General features: G+C 40.6%; 1 protein-coding gene and 1 pseudogene across 2 annotated transcripts in view; one reads left to right on the top strand and one right to left on the bottom strand.

Moving 5' to 3' along the window:
- The window catches only part of PLCG2 (phospholipase C gamma 2), a 162,719-nt gene that overhangs the window by 3,003 nt on the left and 137,446 nt on the right, over positions 1-22,270 (top strand). For both annotated transcript variants that reach the window (XM_027850396.1, XM_027850395.1), the window contains exon 2: positions 6,001-6,262. In XM_027850396.1, the coding sequence (XP_027706197.1) occupies positions 6,070-6,262 (193 nt within the window). In that variant the 5' untranslated portion in view covers positions 6,001-6,069. The remainder of the gene's footprint in view (positions 1-6,000; positions 6,263-22,270) is intronic.
- LOC114034667 lies at positions 15,746-15,973 on the bottom strand (annotated as a pseudogene).

Below are 22,270 nucleotides of genomic sequence, written 5' to 3'. Positions count from 1 at the left end.
GAGAAATATTCAGGAGCATACCCTTTGACCCAGCACTTCCACTATTAGGCCTGTTTCCCAAGGTGATCAGGGAAAAAAGAAAAGAACCTTTATGTTCTAAAACATTTATAGCAACTCTCTTTGGCAAAGAACTGGAAATTGAGGAAATACCCATCAATCAAGGAACGGCTGAACGAGTTGTAGTATATGATTGTGATGGAATACTATACTACCATGCTGTAAGAAATGATGAGCTGGTTCATTTTAGAAAAACATGGGAAGACTTCCATGAAATGATGAAAAGTGAAGTGAGCAGAACCAAGAGAATGTTGTATATAGTAACAGTAATAATTGTGAACAACCAAGTTATTCTGAGTACTATAAATACTCAAAACAGCAATAAAGGACCTATGAAGGAAGATGCTATTCACCTCCAGTGAAAGAACTGATAAATAGAAGTATGCATAGTATGGCTTTCCATGTGTTTATAAAATGCATCAAATGGTGGCCTCCTCTAGTGTGGGGTGGGATGCAGAGAGAGGGAGACAGTTCCTAACTTAAAATGTAACAAAAATAAATAAATTTAAAAAAAAGACACACACTTAGGGTCTCAAAAGTAGTAAATGGCAAAAGTGGGATAAGTCCCATCTTCTTTGTCCTTCAAACTATTTTTTACTATGTCCCTCAGTGGGATTGGAAGGAAAGTGCTTTATGTACTTGAAACCAGTGGTTGTTAACCTGGCATCTGTGAATTTGTTAAAAAAATTTTTTTGATAACTGTTTTTCAGTAGAATTAGTTTCCCTTATAATCCTATATATCTTATTTTATGCACTTAAGGACATTTTTCTGAGGAGTCCCTGGGTTTCACTAGACTGCCAAGGGGATCCATGGCATGGAAAAGGTTAAGAATCAATGCTTTAAGTATTAGGATCCTGGAATTTAAAAGTGGAAGGGACCAACCCCTTCATTTTACACATGAGAAAATAGGCCCAGATGAAGTGAATTGTCCAAGGTTTCATTGGTAGTATCACAACAGGATTTGAGCCCAAGCCCTTTGATTTCAAATCTGACACTTTCCACTCTACCATCCAGTGAGTTGCTGTTATTATTATTGTTTTAAGAGTATAGTCTAATCTTCCGCTTGGATCATTGCCAGCTTTGCTACTATGTATCGTCATATGGAAGCAATGAGCAATGAGCTTAGATAGACTTTGGGAGATAGTGGGGGATAGGAGGGCCTGGTGTGCTATGGCCCATGGGATCATGAAGAATCCAACATGACTGAATGAATGAACAACAGCAACATTGTTATGTGATAATTTTTTTTTTGTAGATGACAAAAAGATCTTGCAAATTCAAATTTGCCATATTTTAAAAAAAGACTAAAACCTTATGAAGATGGTTGTTTCTTTGGAACCTTAAAAAGAATCTTGCTTAACAGAAGAGTCAGTGGGAATAGAACCTCAGCCTAATTTTCTGGCGATCTCTGTACAAGAGGTGACAGTTAATTGCTTGTTTGTAGACTCCAAAACACGAGGTAATACTGAGTACCTACAGATTTCCGTGCTCTGGATGGAGTCTGGGCTGACTTCCCTGTAGCCAGAAGGCCTGTTCAGGCTGGTTCCTCACCAGATAATGGTTTAGTTTGCCATCAGACCAGGCTGTGAGTATCATTAAAGAATTAGAGGGATTCTGAGGTGATCTGAACCTTATCTGCCAATTTCTGTCTGGCTTGTTTAAAAGGAGTTTTTATATTAGGTATTTTTGTTTTCTTTCGGCCTCTGACACATACTGGCTGTGTGACCTTGGGCAAATCACTTAAACACTCCATGCTCTAGGCAGTTATAAATTGCAGAGAAGGTGGTGATCTGTTTGTTTGAACTTGGTTGTAGAGAATCAGTAGCCGAGCGTGGAATCTACTGTCTTTGCTCCTTTGCCCTAGCACATCTCTTGCTGGGGTCAGTGCTCTTTGGTAGTGATGATGATCTGATGATCAGAGAGGGCAGGAAGGGATCTGAGGAAGTTCACGGGGATTAGAGCTTGCAGTGTTTTTTGCACCACTTGCTCTGGTTCATTTCCTTTGCCTTTGGATTGGAAAATGATAGAAATCTGTCATTTTTTTAATAGTGAATTTGCCTTGTTAACTGATAGTAACAATAAAAGTAATAATTGGTATTTAAATAGTACTTTATACACGTTAGCCCTTTTGGTTAGGATAGGTCTAGGGCTGGAGCACTCTTACTGGAGGCAGAGGACATGGGTTCCAATTCCATCTCTGACACAACCTGAGTAACCTCTGGCGAGGTACTGCTTGTGGTCCCTGGTTTTCAGTTTTCTCATCTGTAAATGAAGTAGTTGGACAAGACCAGCGATTCTAAACATTTTTTTTTGTGTGTCGTGGACCCCTTTCTCAGAATAGTTTTTTGACAGTATAAAATAAATACATACAGGATTTCAAAGGAAACCAGTTATATTGAAATACAGTCTTCAAAATACTTAACCAAGTTCATGGACCCTGGGTTAATAGGCCTGGTATCCAGATAATCTTTCAGGTCCTTTCTGTCTCTGAATGTCAGAACTTTTTAAGAATTCTGTAAGATTGATCCTATGTGTGTGTATTATTATCCCCATTTTACAGATGAAAAAACTGAAGCTCAGAGAGGTTAATTATCTTGGTCATGATGACATAGAGGAAACCTTTGGAATGTTTTATCTTGGTTCCTTCTTGCTACTGTTAAATTTATTCCCCTTGGCCTGTCACCCCCAGAGACATAGCTTGACAGATCACCCATCCTTCATGTGTAGGAGAGTTAAATCATTCTGTAGTCTCATGACTAAAACTCTGACTGGAGCCTTCTCTGTATCTTCTGGTGGAGGTGACGTTTTAGTTGTTGGGCAGAATTAGTTCCTCTGTTGAGAGAGGCCTCACTGACCTCACTTATCAAAGGATGGTTTTTTTTCTTTTTCCTTTAAAAAAAAAAAGACCGCATAATAAGGGTATTGGCCAAACAACCAGGAACAGAAGCCACGTACAAAACAAGGAGTAAAGTATTACATAAACTTAGCATTTATTAACAAGAAACTAAATGAATTAGCAGACAAGTTCCCCTCCCTCCCTCCCTCCCTCCCTCCAAATGATTTTGTTCTATGCCCCTTACAGGTTGGTCTCTAGGGCTTTTATCAAGGGTTTTCTTCTGAGGCTGCACTGCTGTCAGTGACTGGGAACCTAGTGAAGTGAAAGGCAGGGAGCATTTGAGTTAATAAGTAGTAATTGTGTGCTTTCCATGTAAGCAGCATAGCAGCAACTCAGCCTAATTGTGTAATGTGATTCTTGCTCCCACAGAACTTTTCTTTCCAGTGGGAAGAGAAACATTCTACATGGAGCAATACTATGATCAGGTGCCAGAATGGTGACCAGGATAGTCAGTGCTTAAAAAATGAAAGGGGTTCCTAGAAATGGGCTAAATATAAGGGAGATTCAATTTAATTAAACTAAATTAACTAATTAATAAAACTAGACTGTGGCTTTGGGGTTGATCCATAAATTTCCATAACACTCAGAACTACTTCTTTTATGTCCTGGGAATGCTCATCTTTGGCACCAAATGGCTTCCTTACAGGCTATGACAGGTGCATCTCTCTCTTTTTTTTTTTTTTTTTTTTTTACCATTTGAAGTCTTTACTGTAACGTGGGATCAGGCCTCCACTGCTCCCCACGTCTTGTCCTGTTTCCTCTCTAGTCCACATTTGTTGTTTTCTTGTGATAGATTTTTACTCCCCCCTCCTTTTATAGTTGCATATTTCTATTTCTCTCCCTTCTTTCTTTTCTTTCTCTCCCACTTGGAAAGGAACAGAGTGAACACAGATGGTATTAAATCAATGATTACAGACAGGGGTATTCTGGTAAATGGTTAACAACACTGGGTTGGGGTGTGGGTGGATGTATATATGCACACTTTTAAATTTAATCTGTATTATGAATACTTTTTCAGGTATAGACAATTAGCAAAACACTACTTGGATCTCTTCTTTGTGGCTGATTTCTGAGGTGTTAATACTCACACTGAAAATTTAACAATTTGCTCGAGGAAGGAAATAGGTTAGATTTGGCTCCAGAGCCATTTCAATATGCTGAAGGAGAGATTAGGGACTGAACTTGTGATTTAATTGACATCGGGAACTCCAGGTACTGAACTTGTGATTTCATTGGTACAGGGAGCTCCCAGATGAGGGGACGCCCTCTCCAAAATCAGGTCACTACTTTCTCTAGAACACTGAAAATTTAAGTGACTTATTCCCTGTTAAGTATGTGTTAGTGGTAGGATTTGAACTCAGGTCTTCTTGGCTTTGAGGCTAGCTCTAGTCACTATGGTAACTTCTTTGAGGCCTGAAAAAATTGCTCAAAGGAAAAATAAGCAGCCAATCTAATCAGTTAATCCACCAGTTAACCAACAAACACTTATTGGCTGCTGTAATGGGTCAGGCACTGGGCTAGGTGTTAAAGATACAAAGGCAAAATAGAAAAACTGCTCTTGTGGGAAAAAATATGTTTGCTTTTTTTTGTTGTTGTTGTTGTTTTTGGCTAGGCAATGGGATTAAGTGACTTGCCCAGGGTCACACAGCTAGTAAGTGTTATGTTTCTGAGGCTGGATTTGAACTCAGGTCCTCCTGAAATTGAGCTGGTCTTTGGTGAGGTTGCTTACCGGTTCTGATGGGTCAAATGATTTCATTGGTATAGGAACACCTAGAGAACACTCTCTCTACCAATACAGATGGGCAGGGGCAGCTAGCTAGATGGCACAGTGGGTAGAGCTCTGGCCTTGGAGTCAGGCAGACCTGAATTCAAATGCAGCCTCAGACACTTGATACTTAGTAGCAGTGTGACCCTGGGCAAGTCACTTAACCCCGATTGCCTCACTGAAAAAACAAAAACAAAACAAAAAATACAGATGGGCAACTCTTCCACAACTTATATAACTCAGAGATACTTGCCTGGGATCACTGAGAGGTTAAGGGACTGCCCAGAGGCCACAAAGCCAGGATGTAGCCAAGGCAGGTCTTGCTGAGTCTGAGGCCAGCTCTCTTTTCACTATGTCAAGCTGCTTCTCACAATTAAAATTAAGACACATTAATAAAGGCGAAATTCCCATGGCGATGGCTTGTTGCCTGTCTCAATTCCTAAGCGTATTCTGCATGTTTGTGATAATGAAATAATGTCAGTTCTCTCTGAGACCAGCACCACCCTTCCTGTAGGCGAGTGCTTTAAGTAGCCTAGTCTCTGTAGAGAAGGCTTTTGAAACATTTTCTTTTATCCAGTCAATCAACAAGCATTGATTAGACACCTACTGTATGCCACAGTGCTAGAGATTGGGGATACAAAAACAAAAAGGGAAATGACCTCTACGCTCAAGGTGCTCATATTGTACAAATGTAAAATGATGGATAGTCTCTCTACCTTAGAAACAAACATATAGTTGTCCTAAGAAGTGGCAGGATTATAATGTTTTGTGATTAAGGGGGTTGCTTTGCTTTATTCAAAGTTAGGAGATAATCTTTCTTTCATTGAGGACTGATCCTGCTCCAACCAGCCTACACTACATTGTATTACTGCCTTCTGTCTCACTGGTTAGTTACCCTTAGTTACTCTGCTGAGGATCTGAACCCTGGAAACTTCCGCTATCAGAGAGGGCTATCATCAGTCAAGAAGTGTTTATTTAGTGTCACCTGAGCCCTGGGGATACAAAGAAAGACAAAAGATAAGTTTCTCTTCTAATAGTCTAATGAGGGAGACGACATGCAAACAACTATGTCCAGACAAGATCTATCCAAGGTAAATTGGAAAGAATCAGGTGTGAATGTGAAACATGGGTTTTAGAACCTTAGCCTTAAATCAGGGTCCCGTTAATTTCCCTCTTGTTCCATTAATTTTCCACAAAATTGAATTTGAGAAAAATTACAGAATATAGGGTTATATAAGACAAGTCATAGACTGATTACTGTTTTCCCTCTTCTTTTTCTAGCCTATCAAAGAAGTAGCCTGGTTTCCCTTTATCCTCATTTTGCTCATCTTTGGAAGAATATCATTTAAAATGACCACGAAGATCAACTTAGACACACTTCCTGAATATGAGAAGAGTCAGATCAAGCGGACCCTGGAACTAGGAACTGTCATGACCCTGTTTAGCCTCAGGAAGTCTAACCCTGAGAGGAGGACGGTCCAGGTCATCACAGAGACCAGGCAGGTGGCCTGGAGCAAGACGGCTGACAAGATCGAAGGATTCTGTGAGTATCTGCCCAGAAGGCTGGTCAAATGGGCTCTTGGAATAAGTCCCTCACTTCCCACAAGTTTTGACTAGCCAACTTGCAGGCTGTTTGCTGTTTAGGAACGTGGCCTGAGTCTGACAGAGGAGGAAACTCACCTTGCTGAATGCTTTTCCTTGTCCATTAATGGAGATATATTGGTATTTTATTTGACGCTTCTCATCAGCAACAGTGGCTCATGGTGGAGGGTAGAAGGTCAGTTTGGGTACTCCTGCCTAATGCAAGAAACTGAAAAGAGTTTCAGAACATTGGGTGGCAGGGAGTGGGAAATTTGGGTCAACCTTTTTCGGATGAAAGGAAGGTCTGTTTTGTTTCCTGAGCTGTAACACCAATTCACTTTTTCTTTGAGAAAACTTATGTTAATGGATTTCACTTGATTGAACAAAGCAGTGAATCGTAAGATGATGGGTTTATGGCCAGGAGGAACTCAGTCTAGTCTAACTGCCCAGTGTTTTAAAGATGAAGAAACTGAGGTGAAGAGAGCTTAAGTGACTGCTTTATCATCACATAGGTAGGATTATAGAATTGCAGGTTAAGAGTTGGAAGGGGTCTTAGAGGTCATCGTGTGATATTGGGACACAGTGGCAAGAGCACAGTGACCTGGGCTCAAATTCCACCTCTGACAGCAACTACTTGTGGGACTTTGGGCAAGCCACTTACCCTCTATGAGCCTTAGTTTCTTTATCTGTAAAATATGTAAAATAGATGGCCTCTGAGTTCCTTTCTACCTCTAAGAGCTAGGATCCTAATTCCTACCCTCCCAGGTTAAGTGACTTGCCCAAGGTCACACAGGCAGAGCTGAGATTTGAACCCAGACATTCTGACTCCAATCAAGCGTGCTTTCCACTGTGCCTCTCTAACAAAGAGACACATTTCTCAATTTTCTTCTTATAGTCCACAGTGAAAGATTGTGCGTCCTTACCCTCAGTAGGAAGTGGAGCTTGGGCAATGTTTTTGACTGTGAGTGATCTTCATCCTCCTTGGGTGGTACGGTGGCTAGAGTGCTGGACCTGAAGTCAGGAAGACCTGAGTGCAAATCTTCTCTCTGATACTTAACTAACTTTGCAACCCTAGGCAGCTCACCTAACCTTTTTGGGCCTTCATTTTCCTTATCTGTAGAATGGGGAAAATAATAGCACCTACCTCACAGGGTTGTTGTAAAGATCAGATGAGATAAAATGAGATTACATGTTAAGTGCTTTTCAAACCTTTCAGGGACTTTATAAATGCTAGTTATCATTATTGTTATCATTGTTTCAGTTCACATTTGGACTGGCAGCTGTTGCTGTATTTCTGACTGTCCTCCCGACAGGTTGCAATACTATGGGAACTAGTTTAATAGAGTAAGAGGTCTTAAGGGATTAATTTAGTCAGGCAACAAACCTTTATTAAGCATGTCTTATGTGTCAGGGGCTTCCTTTTTACTTAATTCCTCCTTGATGATCTGTGGGGCAGTGGGGTAGTCCCACAAATATTAAAAGCAGAAGTCCTTTATCTTAAAAGCGTGGTATTTTGTGTGTGTGTGTGTGTGTGTGTGTGTTGGCGGGGGAGGTTTGGTGGACAGGCTGTGTGTGTTGACAGTTGATTTGCTACCTGATTTCATTGACTTGTGTCCTTGTTATGGCATCTTATGGCCTACTCTTGGGGCTGAGCTCCTTTTCCCTGAGTGAGGCTGGTGCTTGGTGATAGACACGTGAGCCAGCTGTAGTGTTGCCACGGCAACCTCTTCAGCTTGGCGGTCCTCCATGGAGCTTGCACTCTGTCTGCATGGGCTTGAGCTCACCTCCATGTCATGGTGAAGTTGCAGGGTAGGCCATCAACAGGAAGTCTCTTGGTTTTGGTTTTGGTTGCTCTTGGCTTGCATTTTCTGGTTGCAAGGTGAAGTGTCCTGGGATCCTGAGGGGGCCCTTCTGGACCAAGTACTGACACTATATAGCCAGAGGGCCTGGGCTTAAATCTCACCTCCGACATCGAATACCTGTGTGCCATTGGGCAGTTCCCTTAATTCCCCTTGCCCTCAGTTTCCTCCATTGTGAAGTGAGTGGAGTTGATTAGTAGATGGCCTCTGAGGCAATGGTGTGTTGGAGCCAGCTTGGATGGTTACAAGAGCCAATTGCAAAATTTTCAGTGGGAGTATTTATACCTTAGAAATCAGCAGATGCTACAAATCAGGGCTTGGTTTATTGTTTTGTCAATTTTTTTATACTTAAGAAAGTGATGGAGAAATGTTAATGATGCAAATAAAACTTAAAGGGGTGTCTCGCCAAGCCAGTTCCTGAACATTTACCAGCACACCCTACTCTGAGTTCTTTTCCAGTGCTTAGATCTATCAACCTGTGAAGCTGTGGTCTTCTGAGGGTGACACGCTGTATTTTGAAAAGGTAATTATGCTGAGGGGTCTGAGAACTTTCACATTTCATCAAGGCTTTGAGTTAGCCTTAATTCAGAACGTTATCACTGTATGTAGGCCTCAGGCAAGCATTTATCGAGCACCTTTGGTGTTCCAGCGTGTGAAAGCAAGGATTTGAACAACGGCTAAAGAAACATGAGGCAATGAAGGACAGAGCCCAGGACCCGGAGTCAGGAGACCTGGGTTTGAGCCCCACCTCTGTCATTATCTATCCCTGTGAGTGACCCTATGCAAATTTCTTAACTTCTTTGGGCCTCAGTTTCCTCATCTGTAAAATGAAGCCCCTGAATTTGATGTACTCTAAATTTCCTTCTAGTTCTGAATTTCTTAATGCACTTGAGAGAAAAGGAGTGTGAAATTTTTATCGGCTTGGCTAAAAATGAATCTCAGGCAGCCCATCCTGGGAAATCCAACCAATTCTTTTAAAACACTGTTCTATTAATGCTTGAAAAATTTCCCTGTAATTTCACATTGACACCCTTCCTGTACAACCCCTAAATGGAATCCTACCTTGTAACAAAAAAGTATAGTTAAACAAAACAAACTAACATACTGACCGTGTTTAGCAGTGCATCACCTCCCTGCTGAGAGAAGGAAAATAGGTTTTACCATCAGTCCTCTGGAGTTGAGATTCTTAGCACCTAAACCTGAGCATACTGGTAGCACTTGGAATTATTCTATTTTCTTTCTCTAGTAATAGCTCCTGATTCCCTGCATCAGGTGGGAAATTTGGCAGGAATAGCATTATTAAAGTCACAGTTAAAAAGACTAAGAAAGCTGCCCCTACATAGACTTCCCCCTTGTTTTTCTAGGGCTTTCAGATTGCTCTTGAGTCTCGTTTTCCTTCCCTGAAGTTGGGGTGCTGCACCTTGCTTTCCTGGGGCAAGCTCTGAAACTTGCTGCTTTCTCCATTGTGAGACAAAATACTTCCCTCTTTATGGAATGAGAGCCACTGTTTCTTTAAGTGTGTGAGTGGGGGAGGGGAGATTTTCCTTCTGTATCTAAAACCCCACAGTTTAGGGTGGTGTGGGGTGTTGAAGAGGAAACATAGCTTGTAGTTTTTCAGCCTCTCACTACTGTATCTGGAATAGATGTGTTTCAGCCAAGTTGACTGTAAAGTGAAAATCCAAATATTGACCTCCATTTTCCATTTGATTCTTACCTGAAATAGGAGAGGTGTTATAGTTTCCCTTGCTGTGTTCCAGCTGTGTGCCTCCCCCTCTCCACACCTCCCTCCTCCCACACAGCTGGACCTGACAGAGTAGAGCACCAGAGTCTTTTAAGGACAAGGCACAGTATTCTCTGGTTGTGGGACCCAAAGGAATGGAGTGGGGCTGCCAGTTTAGCTGGCACTGACATAAATGAGTTTCCTCTGCAAACTGGCCTCTGATAGGATCAGAGATTTAAAGTTGGGAGGGACCTTAGAGGTTACTAAGTCCGACCCCCTTATTTTACAGATGAGGAGACTGAGACTCAAGAGAAGTTAAGTGGCTTGCCCAAGGTTACACAGGTTACACAGCTAGTAAGTGTCTAAGGCAGGATTCAAGCTCAGGCTTTCCTGGTTTCAAGTCGGTCTGGCACACAATAAACACTAAATAAATGCTTAATGACTGAGTGACTACACCAGCCTTCCTTTGCCTTGTCCTGAGGCTCAGGTGGCCAGAGGTGACAAAATCTCTTCTGTACTCTAGTTTTAGTCGGATGCAGTGGCTCCTTTTCCTGATGGACTGATGCCACCTTAGTCTCGAGTCTGGTCTTCAAGTTGAACATTAGAAGAGGGAATTGTGGCTAAGGAGAAACAGAAGCAGGATTTTGGTGTGTCTCATCTCCAGGACTGGGTGAGACTGATACAGAAAGAGCCATTCATGGGCACCAGTCATGGGATGGCTCAGTCCATCATACATATGTCCATGTGTAACTAAGTCACATAAACAGGTTCAGTGGGAACTTGCCAGAGCTGACTGACGAGTTTTGTTGAGAACGTGATATTTACATTTTATACAAAGCAGGTCCACAGTAGTCCCTTTAGTGAGTGGGGGCATTATGTTTTTAAATAATATTTTATTTCTCCCCAATTACATGTAAAAACAATTTTTAACATTTTTTAAAAGTTTTGAGTTTCAAATTATATCCCTCTTTCCCTGCCCTCTCCCCTCCTTGAGATGGCAAGCAATCTAATTTATACATGTGTAATTATGTAAAACATTTCCATATTAGTGATTTTGTGTGAGAAAACTCAAACAAAAAAGGAAGAAAGTGAAAAATAGTATGCTTCTGTCTGTATTCAGACGACATCAGTTCTTTCTCTGGAGACATATAGTATTTTTCATCACGAGTCCTTTGGGATTGTCTTGGATCATTGTATTGCTGAGAATAGCTAAGTCATTGATAGTTTTTTATTGTACAGTATTGCTGTTACTGTGTACAATGTTTTCCTGGTTTACTTCGCATCAGTTCATGTAAGTCTTTCCAGTTTTTTTCTGAAATCATCCTGTTTGTCATTTCTTATAGCACAATAATATTACCTTACAATCCTATGCCACAACTTGTTTAGCCATTCTCCAATTGATGGGCATTCCCTCAATTTCCAATTCTTAGTCACTACAAAAAGAGCTGCTATAACTATTTTTATATAAATAGGTTGTTCCTCACCCCTCCCTTTTTTTTAATCTCTGGGATACAGACCTAGTAGTAGTATTGCTGGATCAAAGGGCATACACAGCTTTATAGCCCTTTGGGCATAGTTCCAAATTGCTCTCCAGGGAGCCTTTATTTCTAACAGAGAATATTAATTGATTAGGTCTTCCTGTAGCTTAGTTCAGTCTTGAGCTTTCCATGTCACTGCTGATTGGGTTCATCTGCATTATATGAGAGTTTTGTCTGCCTAAGCCAGGCTTCCAGATGCAGATGTTAATTGAGGATCATAATGAATAGATCATTAACATCTGTGGATAACCTGAACCTTTTCCCCTCTCCTTCCCTAGGATGCCATCCTTCTTTGCCAAAGGTATCAGCTCCTTACACCTTGTTTTGACTGCAGGTTCCCCCAACTTGTGACCCTTTCTCAGGTCACCAGAAATCAAAGTGCCCATCACCTTGTCCTTCCAACCCCCGCCTTCCTAGGAGAGACTTGGAAGGCCGGGAAGTATTTGTGTCAGACAATGATAGAGACAGTGTATGTAAGTAGAGGCAGCATGGGACAGTGGAGACCGTCTGGGTTGGATTCCTGCTCTGTGTCTTCCTCTCTGAGTGACCTTAGGCACGTTTTTTAGTTTTCCTGGCCTTCTGTTTCCTCATCTGCAAAATGAAGGGTCAGACTAGATGACTAGTTCCTTTCCTGCCCTGGAGCTCTGCTCTTATAAGTTACTGAGGTCATGACCTAGTGGTAGTTGTGAAAGAAGATGAGAAAAAGGAAGGAGGAGAAATGAGAGGAAGAATGAGAGAATACAAAAGAATGAGAAGAGTCTATGTTTTCAGTCAAAGGAAATGATCTTTCTTGGCACTGTTTTTAAAAGAAAAATCTAGATCTCTTATTAAGGTGGGGGACTTTGGGTGTGGAAACTCCCTACTCTGATACAGATTGCCATCTCTGTAATTTATAGTCTCAGAGTTGCTTGGAACATTGGGAGGCTAATTGACAGCATCATGCTAGTGGTATGTGTCAGAGACATGAACTGATCCTAAGTCTTCTTAACTCCTAGGTCAACTCTCTACATACCACATCAAGCTGTAGAACCTCTCTGACCTTGTTAAAGGTAAAAAAAATGTATTTCACATATGAACTGTGTACAAGCCAGGCAAACCACAATTTTGCAGCTATCTGAAATTGGTCACGAGGTGAAGAATTGAAGCATACATTGTGCTTGACCCCACATCTTAGGACCCTGTCATTCTTCAGCAGATAATGAAATACTCTAATTTCTTAGTGAACATTTTAAACTTCTACTTAATTTTCATACTTTGTTTGATTGCCAGGTTCTCAAGTTAGGCTTTTCTTTTTTTTATTTCTTTTTTGGTGAGGCAATCGGGCTTAAGTGACTTGTCCAGGGTCACACAGCTAGTAAGTGTCAAGTGTCTGATGCCGGATTTGAACTCAGGTCCTCCTGACTCCTAGGTTGGAGCTCTATCCACTGTACCACCTAGCTGCCCCCTCCCAAGTTAGGCTTTTCCCAGGAAATTTGTGGCTTGTCTTGGTTTCTAGGTGGGGGGTGTTTATTGGTGCATTGAAGGAACAGTAGCTTTGGAGTGGCAGAACCTGGGTTTCCATCTTACCTTTGATCTTTATGACCAGAATGACCTTGAAAAAAATCACTTATCCTGGACTTCATTGTTGTCATCTGGAAAATGAAGGAGTTGGATCTTTTTCTTATAAATTTGAATCAGTTCCTTATGTGTCTTGGAAATTAGACCTTTACCAGAGAAACTTGCTGCAAAGATTTTTTCCCCAGTAAATTGTTTCCGCTTTATTCTTAGCTTTATTAGATTTATTCATGCAAAAATTTATATTTTATGTAATCCAAATTATCTATTTCATCTTCAGTGATCCTCTCTATTCCTTGATGGTCATAAAGTTTTCTCCTATTCATAGATTTCATGGGTAGTTTTTTCCATGTTTCTTCAATTTGTTTATGATGTGACCTTTTATATCTAGGTTATGTACCAGTTGAGAAATGTTCTAAGGATATGAACAGACAGTACTCAAGAGAAGAAATTCAGGCTATAGAGTAGCTAAATGAAAAACAATTTCCAAATCAGTTCTAATTAAAGCAATTCTGATGTTCCAGATCATACCTATCAGGGTGGCAAAGATGACAAAAAAGGAAAGTGATAGATGTTGGAAGGACTGTGGGAAAATAGAAGCACTGTTAGTAGACAATCATTTTGGAAAGCAATTTGAAATTATACACACAAAAAATTACTAATTGGTACATGCCCTTTGACCCAACTATACATATACTGCTAGGCCTATAACTAAAAGAGGTTAGAAAAAAAGGAAAGAGTCTTTAACAAGCAAAAATATTTATAGTAGCTCTTTTTGTGATGGCAAAAAATTGGAAACTAAGGGGATGCCCATCAGTTGACATGTAGCTGAATAAGTTGTATTATATAAATGTGGAGTACTATTGTGCTGTAAGAAATGAGGAAATAGATGATTTCAAAGAGATATAGAAAGCCTTATATAGACCAATGCAGTGTGAAATGAGCAGAACTATGAGAACATTTTATACAATAACAAGAGTCCTCTCATGAAGGGAAAATTATCTGTAAATGTTCATAATGTAAAAACAAAATATATCAATCAAATTTAGAAGCAAAAATGAAGGGCGGGATCTAGACAGCCTCTGAGGCCCTTTCAGGAGTAGTTCCATTATCTTTTAAAATGTGTGTATTACAATTGCCTGGCTCTTTATTCTGAAAAATCTCCCTTCTATTTACATTTTCTTTGACATTTTCTTTTTATTAAGTTGTATCCATCCAAGGGGAGGTAGAGACTGGGTGGGTGGGGGGCAATATTTTCTGGTGTACCAACAGTTTTCATGGCCTTCTGCTTTATCCCTGATTTGAAGACTGATGGTTATGAAGAGTGTCTCAGACACTTTTATGCTATTCAGCATTTTAATCAATGAGTTGGGTGAAGGCAAAGATGGCAGGTTTATCAAATTTGTGTATGACTTGAAGCTGGAAAAGGTACCTAACATATTGGACACCAGAATCAGAATGCAGAAAACTCCTAATGGACTAGGACACTGCACTTAATAGAATATGATCTAATTTAATTAGAATAAATATAAAGCTTTATACATGGCTGAAAAGTCAACTCCACCAGTTTGGTTTGGGGGTGGGAGGTTGTAGTTAGACAAAAGTTATTGTAAAAAAATATCTGAAAGTTTTGATGGGTTATAAGGGAAACAATATGTCAATAGTGACTTAGCAGCCAAAAACCAAAGCAAAAACCAGTACTGTCTTAGGCTGCTTTGAGAGGCATAGTATTTAGAACAAGGGATGTAGTGATTCTGTTGTACTCTGGCCTGGTTAGACTACATCTTAAGTATTATGTTCAATTTGGAATGCCATGTTTCAGGGAATACATTAATAAGCTGGAGAACATTTGCAGGAGGGTTACCAATATGTTAAAGAACCATTAGTTCTTACCTTATGAAGAATGGAACTGGGAATATGTATCCTGGAGAAGAGTCGATATGATTAGAATTAGCCTAAAGTAGAATGGGTTGTCTTAGGTGTAGCGGTGTCCTTTTTTTTTTTTTTTTGTTTGTTTGTTTGGCTAGGCAATGGAGTTAAGTGACTTGCCCAGGGTCACACAGCTAGTAAGTGTTATGTGTCTGAGGCCGTATTTGAACTCAGTTCCTCCTGAATCCAGAGCCGGTGCTCTATCCACTGCACCACCTAGCTGCCTCCGTGGTGTCCTTCTTATTGGAGGTCTTCAAGCAGAGGCTGAATGACCCGTTTTCAGTGATGTAGAAGGAAATCCTGTTGAGATACAAATTGGACCAAATGCCCTGTAAGCTCTTTTTCTACTCTGAGCTTCTGTGATTCTGAAATAGTTCTTCATTCTCTGTGGCTACAAGGGGTTGAATGCCATTACCTGATCAGTAGTGGAACCCCAGATATCACCTTTGCTGTTGAAGGTGGCTATGATTGCCAAGCCACTGTGAGCAGCTTTGAAAGATCATGGAGAACAGATGAAGTAGTGTAGGACCAGAGACGGACAGATGTTCTAAATGTCCCCCAAAAGGGAAGAGAACCGAGTTCGTAAACTGTAATAAGAGCAATAAACTTGATTTCAGTTCTTGGAAGGGTTCTAGAATATGCCATCAAAAAGATAATTAGTGAATATCCAGAAAAGGAATTGGTGATTACAAAGAGTCAGCATGGCTTCATCAATAACAGGTCATGCCATATTTATTTCCTTTTTTTTTCCATTTAATAGATTAATTTACAAAGACATACACTATGGTAAATAGCTTGCTTACTCCATTCTTCAAAACTGCTTTTATAAGTGGTTGTTGTTCTTCAAGTCTGATTTCCGTATAAGAGAATGTTATTTCTCAAGCAGCTGATGTCTTACTATAAGGAAAGGTGCAGCAAATCCAGATCCAAAGAATACAGTCATCATTGCCAGCAACCGCCTTTTGTTTTCCACTGAAAAGGGCAGGTTCTTCCCCGGGACCTCCTCATAGTGGCTTCTGCGAACCAAGGAGGTGGAGAAACTGTGCAAGCTCTGCCCCAACATGGCGCTGCCGAGGCTCCACGACGACCACAGAGGAGGCCGCAATAGAGGAGGAAGAGATGGCTGCCGAGTCGCCTTCTCCCTACTGACCGTGCCCCCCCTTTTTTTTTTTTTTCCCAAAAGAGTTACTGAACTGGTAGATTGGTGAATGCTGGAGATATAACTAGCAAAGCATTTGATAAAATCTTGTGCTGTTTTTATAGAAAATGTGGAAAGGTATGGGCTAGACTGTAGTATAGTTCAGTGGATTGAAAACTGTTTTCCGAGTGTCTAGTCATTAATGGTTGGATGTCAGTTTGGCGGGATGTCTCTAATACAGTGCCCTCAAGAACCTGTTCTTGGCCCTGTGTTGTATAACTTTTTTTAAATCAGTAATTTGATTCAAGGAATGGCTAGCATGCACATCACATGTATAGATGATACTAGATCAGAAGAGATAGCTGACACAGGATAAAAAAAATCTCAACAGGATTAAAACTTGGGCTGACTCCAATAAGGCAAAATTTAATAGAGTTAAATTTAATGTTCTACATACGCTTAGATTGAAAAAAACTTTACATGGTTCCTCCTTTTGGTTCTAATTCTTACTTCCAACATCACTAGTGTGAAAATGTTTTTTTTTGTTTTTTGTTTTTGTAGGCAATTGGGGTTAAGTGACTTGCCCAGGGTCACACAGCTAGTAAGTGTCAAGTGTTTGATCTGAGGCGGGATTTGAACTCAGGTCCTCCTGACTTCAGGGCTGGTGCTGTATCCACTACACCACCTAGCTGTCCCGAAAATATGTTTAATAGCAATGTATATGTATAGCCTATATCAGATTGTGTGCCGTCTTGGAGAGGGAGGTGGGGAGGGAAGGGGAGAAAAATTTAAAACTCAAAAGCTTATGGAAGTGATTGTTGATAAATCAAAATAAATTAATTTAAAAAAAAGAAAAAACTTTATAAATAGAAGATGTCTAGATGTGACTAGATGTCAATTAGTCTGAAAAATATCTGGAGTTCTTTAGTGGACTGTAAGCTGGTTTAGTATGAGATAACACTGTGGTATGGAAGCCTAAAAAGGAAATACAATCTTAGGCATCCTCAAGAAAGAGACATGGTCCATGATGAGGGATCATAGGATCTTATAATTGGGATCCTCTTAGTGAGTTTATCAGATTGACTGGGAACCTCCCTGATAACCCCATTGCTCATCTCTGTTTGCATATTGTTTTTCCTCATAGTAGAATGTAAATGCCTTGAGGATAGTGCCTGGTGCATATTTGGCACTTAATAAATGCTCATTGATTGGTTGATTGATTTTGTCCTTGTATATAAAGCACTTAGTACATATCCTGGTTCTTAGTAAGTGCTTTGTTAAATTGGAGGCCGCTGGTGGCTCAGTGGATAGTGCTGAGCCTGGAGTCAGGGAGTCCCGAGTTCAAATCCAGCCTCTGACATTTACTAGTTATGTGACCCTGGGCAAGTCACTTAACTTCCCTTTGCCTCAGTTTCCTCAACTGTAAAATGGGGATAATAGTACCTACCTCCCACGGTTGTTTTGAGGATTAAATGAGATAATATTTGTGAAATTGCTTAGCACAGAGCCTACTGGCTAGTAGGGACTTCATAATAAATCAATAAACATTTATTAAGGGCCTACTATGTGCCAGGCATTGTGTTTCTTTTTCCCCTTCTAGAGTAGAATAGAATAGACTATCTTAAGAGAGGAGTAGTATCGAGGAATAAGGAGGTGATAATAACTACCATTTTCCTTCATCTCAGACCACATCTGGAGTATTTGTTCAGATCTGGAGAACACAGTTTAGGAAGGATGCTGATAAACTTAGAGAGTGTCCAGAGGAAGGCAACTGAGATGGTGAAGGACAAATGTTTTACAGAAAAGATTGAGTCCATTCACTGTGAGTTCCCTCTTTTCCCCATCTCATCTCACTCATATGCCTTCTGCCATTATTTCCTCTTCTACCCCAGTCTTACATGATGTAAGACTCCTTACCAAGACATACCCTTCTACCTTCTCAGGTAATCCAATTCCATCCCGTTTTCTTCAGCAGATTGCCCCCTCTGTCATCCCTACTTATTTTCAATCTCTCTCTCTCCTGTCCCATTCCCTACTGACTACAAACATGCTTATGTCTCCCCTATCCTTGATCCTTCCATCCCCACTAGATATTGTCTCTTTTGCCCTTTGTGGCTAAATTTCTTGAAAAGATCATCTGCAATAGGTGCCTCCACTTTCTCTACTCTCACTCTCTTCCTTACCCTTTATAATCTGGCTTCTGACCTTATCATTTCATTGAAATTTCTCTAAAGTTACCAGTGATCTCTTAGTTGCCAAATCCAGTGGCCTTTTCTCAATTCTTATTCTCCTGGATCTTTCTGTAGCCTTTGGCACCATTGATCATTCTCTCCTCCTTGATACTTACGTTTCTCCAAGTTGTTTTTTTTTTTTTTTTGAAATCACCCTTTCGTGGTTTTCTTACCTGCTTGACAACTCTTGAGTCTTCCTTGCTGTACCCTCTTCCAGATTGTTTCCTCTAATCATAGATGTCCCACTGAATTCTGTCCTGGACCTTCTTCTGTTCTTCTTCTGTCCTGTTTCATTTAATGATCTTCTCAGCTCCCATGGATTTAATGACCATCTTTACACTGACAATTCTCAAATCTACCTATCTTGTCAACCTTTCTGTTGACTTCTAGTCTTGCATCTCCAGCTGCCTTTTAGACATTGAACTAGATGTTCAATAGACAACAACTTAAATTCAACCTGTCCAAAACAGAATTCATTATCTTTTCCCCTAAACCTTACCTCCTTTCTCCCTTCCCTTATATTGTAGAGGGTGTCACCATCTTCCTAGCTTCCCAAGTTCACAATCTAGGTGTCATCCTCAATTCTTTATTATTTCTCATCTGATTTATACAACCTATTGCCAAGGCCAGTTGTTTTCAGCTCTACAACATTTCTGGAATACACCTCCTTCTTTTCTCTGATACTGCCAACACCCTGGTGCAGGCCCTCATCACCTTACACCTGTACTATTGCAATAGGGTACTGTTGGGTCTGCCTGACTCAGATCTCTCCCCATTCCACTCTGTCCTCCATTCAGTTTGTTAGAGTGATTTTCTACTCCATAAACTCCAATTGCTTCCTTTTGCCTCTAGGATCAATACAGAATGCTGTATTTGGCTTTCAAAGACCTTCTTAACCTAGTCCCCTTCTATCTTTCCTGTTTTTTTATACCTTAATCCCTGCCATATACTCCTCATTCCTGTGACAGTAGCCTCTTTGCTGTCCACAAACAAGATACTTTATCCTTCTCTGACCATTTTTCTCTGGCTCTCCTGTGGCCTAGAATGCTTTACCTCCTCATTTTTGCATACCAGCTTCCTTTACATCCCAGCTAAAATCCTACCTTGTACACAACCCCTCTTAATTCAAGTGCCTTTCCTTGTTGGTTATTTCCTATTTATCCTGTACATAGCTCATATGTGTATACTTGTTGTCTCTCCCATTAGATTGTGAGCTCCTTGAAGGCAAGGACTGTCTTTTGTCTCTTTTTGTATCCCTAGTACTTAGCACAGTGTCTGCCACATAGTGGATGCTTAAATGTATTGATTTGATATTAAAATGGGTTGAAAGAACAGGGTGTGTTTAGCTTGGAGAAGAGAAGATGGGAAGAGGGAAGATGGTTGTCTTGAAGAGCTGTCACAGAGAAGAGGGAGTAGACTTGGCCTGAGAGGGCAGAACTTAGGATTGTGGATGGAAGTTACTTAGGGACAAATTTTGGCTTGATGTCAAGAAAAACCTTGTAGTGTATGGAGCTGTCCAAAAATCAAATGAACTGCTTTGGGAGATAATGTGACTGTCTTCAAACAAAGGCTGGATGACCACTTCTCAGATATGTTTGTAGAGGGAATTTTTTTTCCAGTATGGGTTGGACTTGAGGACCAGTGGGGTCCCTTTTAACTTTGAGATTCTTTGAATCTATGACTTTCCTAGGCACATACAGTAAGAGAGAATGTACATGTATGTGTATGCATGTGTGTGTATACATACATATATAAATACATAGATAGATAGATAGTACGTGGAGGATATCACTCAACCTGTGGGATGAATGACTGTGTTGTGAGTTAGGGACACTTTGTAATATGTTGTCATAACTGTGTTTTGGTTGGTCCTGAAATTTGTTTTTGGTCCTAGTTTATCTGTATTTTATTCCTTGGCCACAGAGATTAGGCACTTTGAAAGCCTGTTCATTGATTTAAATGTTTTCACAAAAGAACTGATGATTTCAAGCCATCAGACGCTTTTTAAAATGTCTAAGCCTTGTTTCTGGGCATAAACTGAAATCCTTTCCATGGGCTCTCTGGTCATTGTGTCACAAATAATTGAATTTGCTCATAATAACCTTTGGGCTAATTGAATGGGAATTTCAAAGAGGGAAATTTAGTTTTGAAGTAAGAGAAAACTTCTGCATAAGTAGAACTACCCCAAGTGGAAAGGCCTGCCTTGGATTTTTATTCAGAGGCTGGATGACCACTTGTTGCAGAAGGGATTCTTTTTGTAGGTATGGGATGGGCTGCATGGGCTCTGGGGCTTCTTTACAGCTCTGTGATTCTGTAATTATTCTGGTGATCCAGTTCTGTCCAATTCAACAAGCATTTACCAAGTATCTCTTACATACCAGGTAATATTTTTGGTGCTGGAAATATAAGGACAAAGATGAAAGTCTCTGCTTTAGTGTATATCTGCCAATATATACCATATATTTATTCATTTACTCACTCAAACAGTCTTTGTTGAGCATCTATCATGTACATGGCCCTAGGCTCAGTTTTGGGGCATGGGGGAGGGGGAGAGGGAACAAAGATGAATAGTCCTTGCCCTTTACAAGATTCAGAAGCAAATGGTTGTGACATTTCAGAGGAATGGGGTCATTTTAGGCTATAGGGACCTTGAAATACTCCATGGAGGAGGTGGAATCTGAACTGGACCTTGACGGATGAGTAGAGTTTAGCTGGAGAAAATGGAAAGTGGTATTTCCAGTCATAGGCAACAGTGTAAGAAAGGAACAGGGACAGAAAATGCAGGGCATGTTTGGGAAATGGATGACAAGTTGTCCCATTTGTCTGGAAAACAGACCAACTAGAGGGGAGTAGTGGCAGATAAGGTCGAGGCTTACAGAATGAAAATATATCAAGATATGTGCCAGCAAAAGGATATTAAACAGTGACCTAATCTTTGCACCTGGGGAGATACAAAGATGAAATAAGATCCATTCCATGTCCTCAGGAGCTTACAGGCTAGCAGAGAAGATAAGCCTTGCTTACAAATAACTGCTACAAGATAAAATGTGGTAAGTGACTAAGTGTAATGAGAGTTCTACAGAGGAAAGGATCACTTGTGGGAGGAGAAGGGAAATGAGCCTTGAAAGATAGATGGGGTGGCCCTTGCAGCGTCTCTAAGCCATCATCACAAAAATCAGTTATTGTACTTTGGAAATAAAAAATTCCCTTTATTTTGGTTATTCGACAAATATTCGAGGTTTTTGTGTTCTAGGCAAACTGGAGTTTTCTGTAGATGACTTTAAAGAACAACAACAGAAAAAATCAGATCTCATTCCAAAACTCCCTCTTTTAAGTCATCACCTTATCTCCTGGACCAAACTGAGAGGCTTAGCTGCTCAAATTCTTTGTAACCCACATGATCCTAAGGTCTTAGAAAGGGGTAGCTAGGTGGAGCCACGGATAGAGTGCCGGGCCTGGAGTTAGGAAGACCTGAGTTCGAATGTGGCCTCAGATGCTCACTAACTGTGTGACCCTGGGCAAGTCTCTTAACTCTGCCTCAGATTCCTCATCTGTAAAATGAGCTGGAGAAGGAAATGGCAAACCATGCCAGTGTCTTTGCCAGGAAAACCCCAATGGGGTTATGAAGCATTGGACCCAACTAAAGTGACTAAACAACAAAAGGTCTTAGAAATCTTGTGGAAGTCTCATCTTCCCAGAAGCCCAAAGATTCTGAGCTCGGTTATCATGTATATGTAGCACCCAATGAGAGAGCCTAAAAATGAGGAGGCAGGGTGGTCCAGTGGAAAGGTCAGTAATTCTGGAGCGATTCTAGTTCTGCTTCTGAGGATGCGAACTTTGTGTTTGGATGAATCACTTCACTGACAGGGCCTCAACTTTCTCATCTGCAAATGAATGGGTTGGACTAATTGGCCTGTGATGCTTTTTATAGCTCTGGATCCATAAAGTCATCATCATCATCATCATCATCATCATCATCATCATCATCATCATCATCATCA

This window comes from Vombatus ursinus, unplaced genomic scaffold (genome assembly GCF_900497805.2).
Source record: "Vombatus ursinus unplaced genomic scaffold, bare-nosed wombat genome assembly UNPS02009062.1, whole genome shotgun sequence".
Classification (NCBI taxonomy): domain Eukaryota; kingdom Metazoa; phylum Chordata; class Mammalia; order Diprotodontia; family Vombatidae; genus Vombatus; species Vombatus ursinus.
Note: the sequence above shows the minus strand (reverse complement) of the source record. Positions and strands in the feature narration are given on the sequence as shown.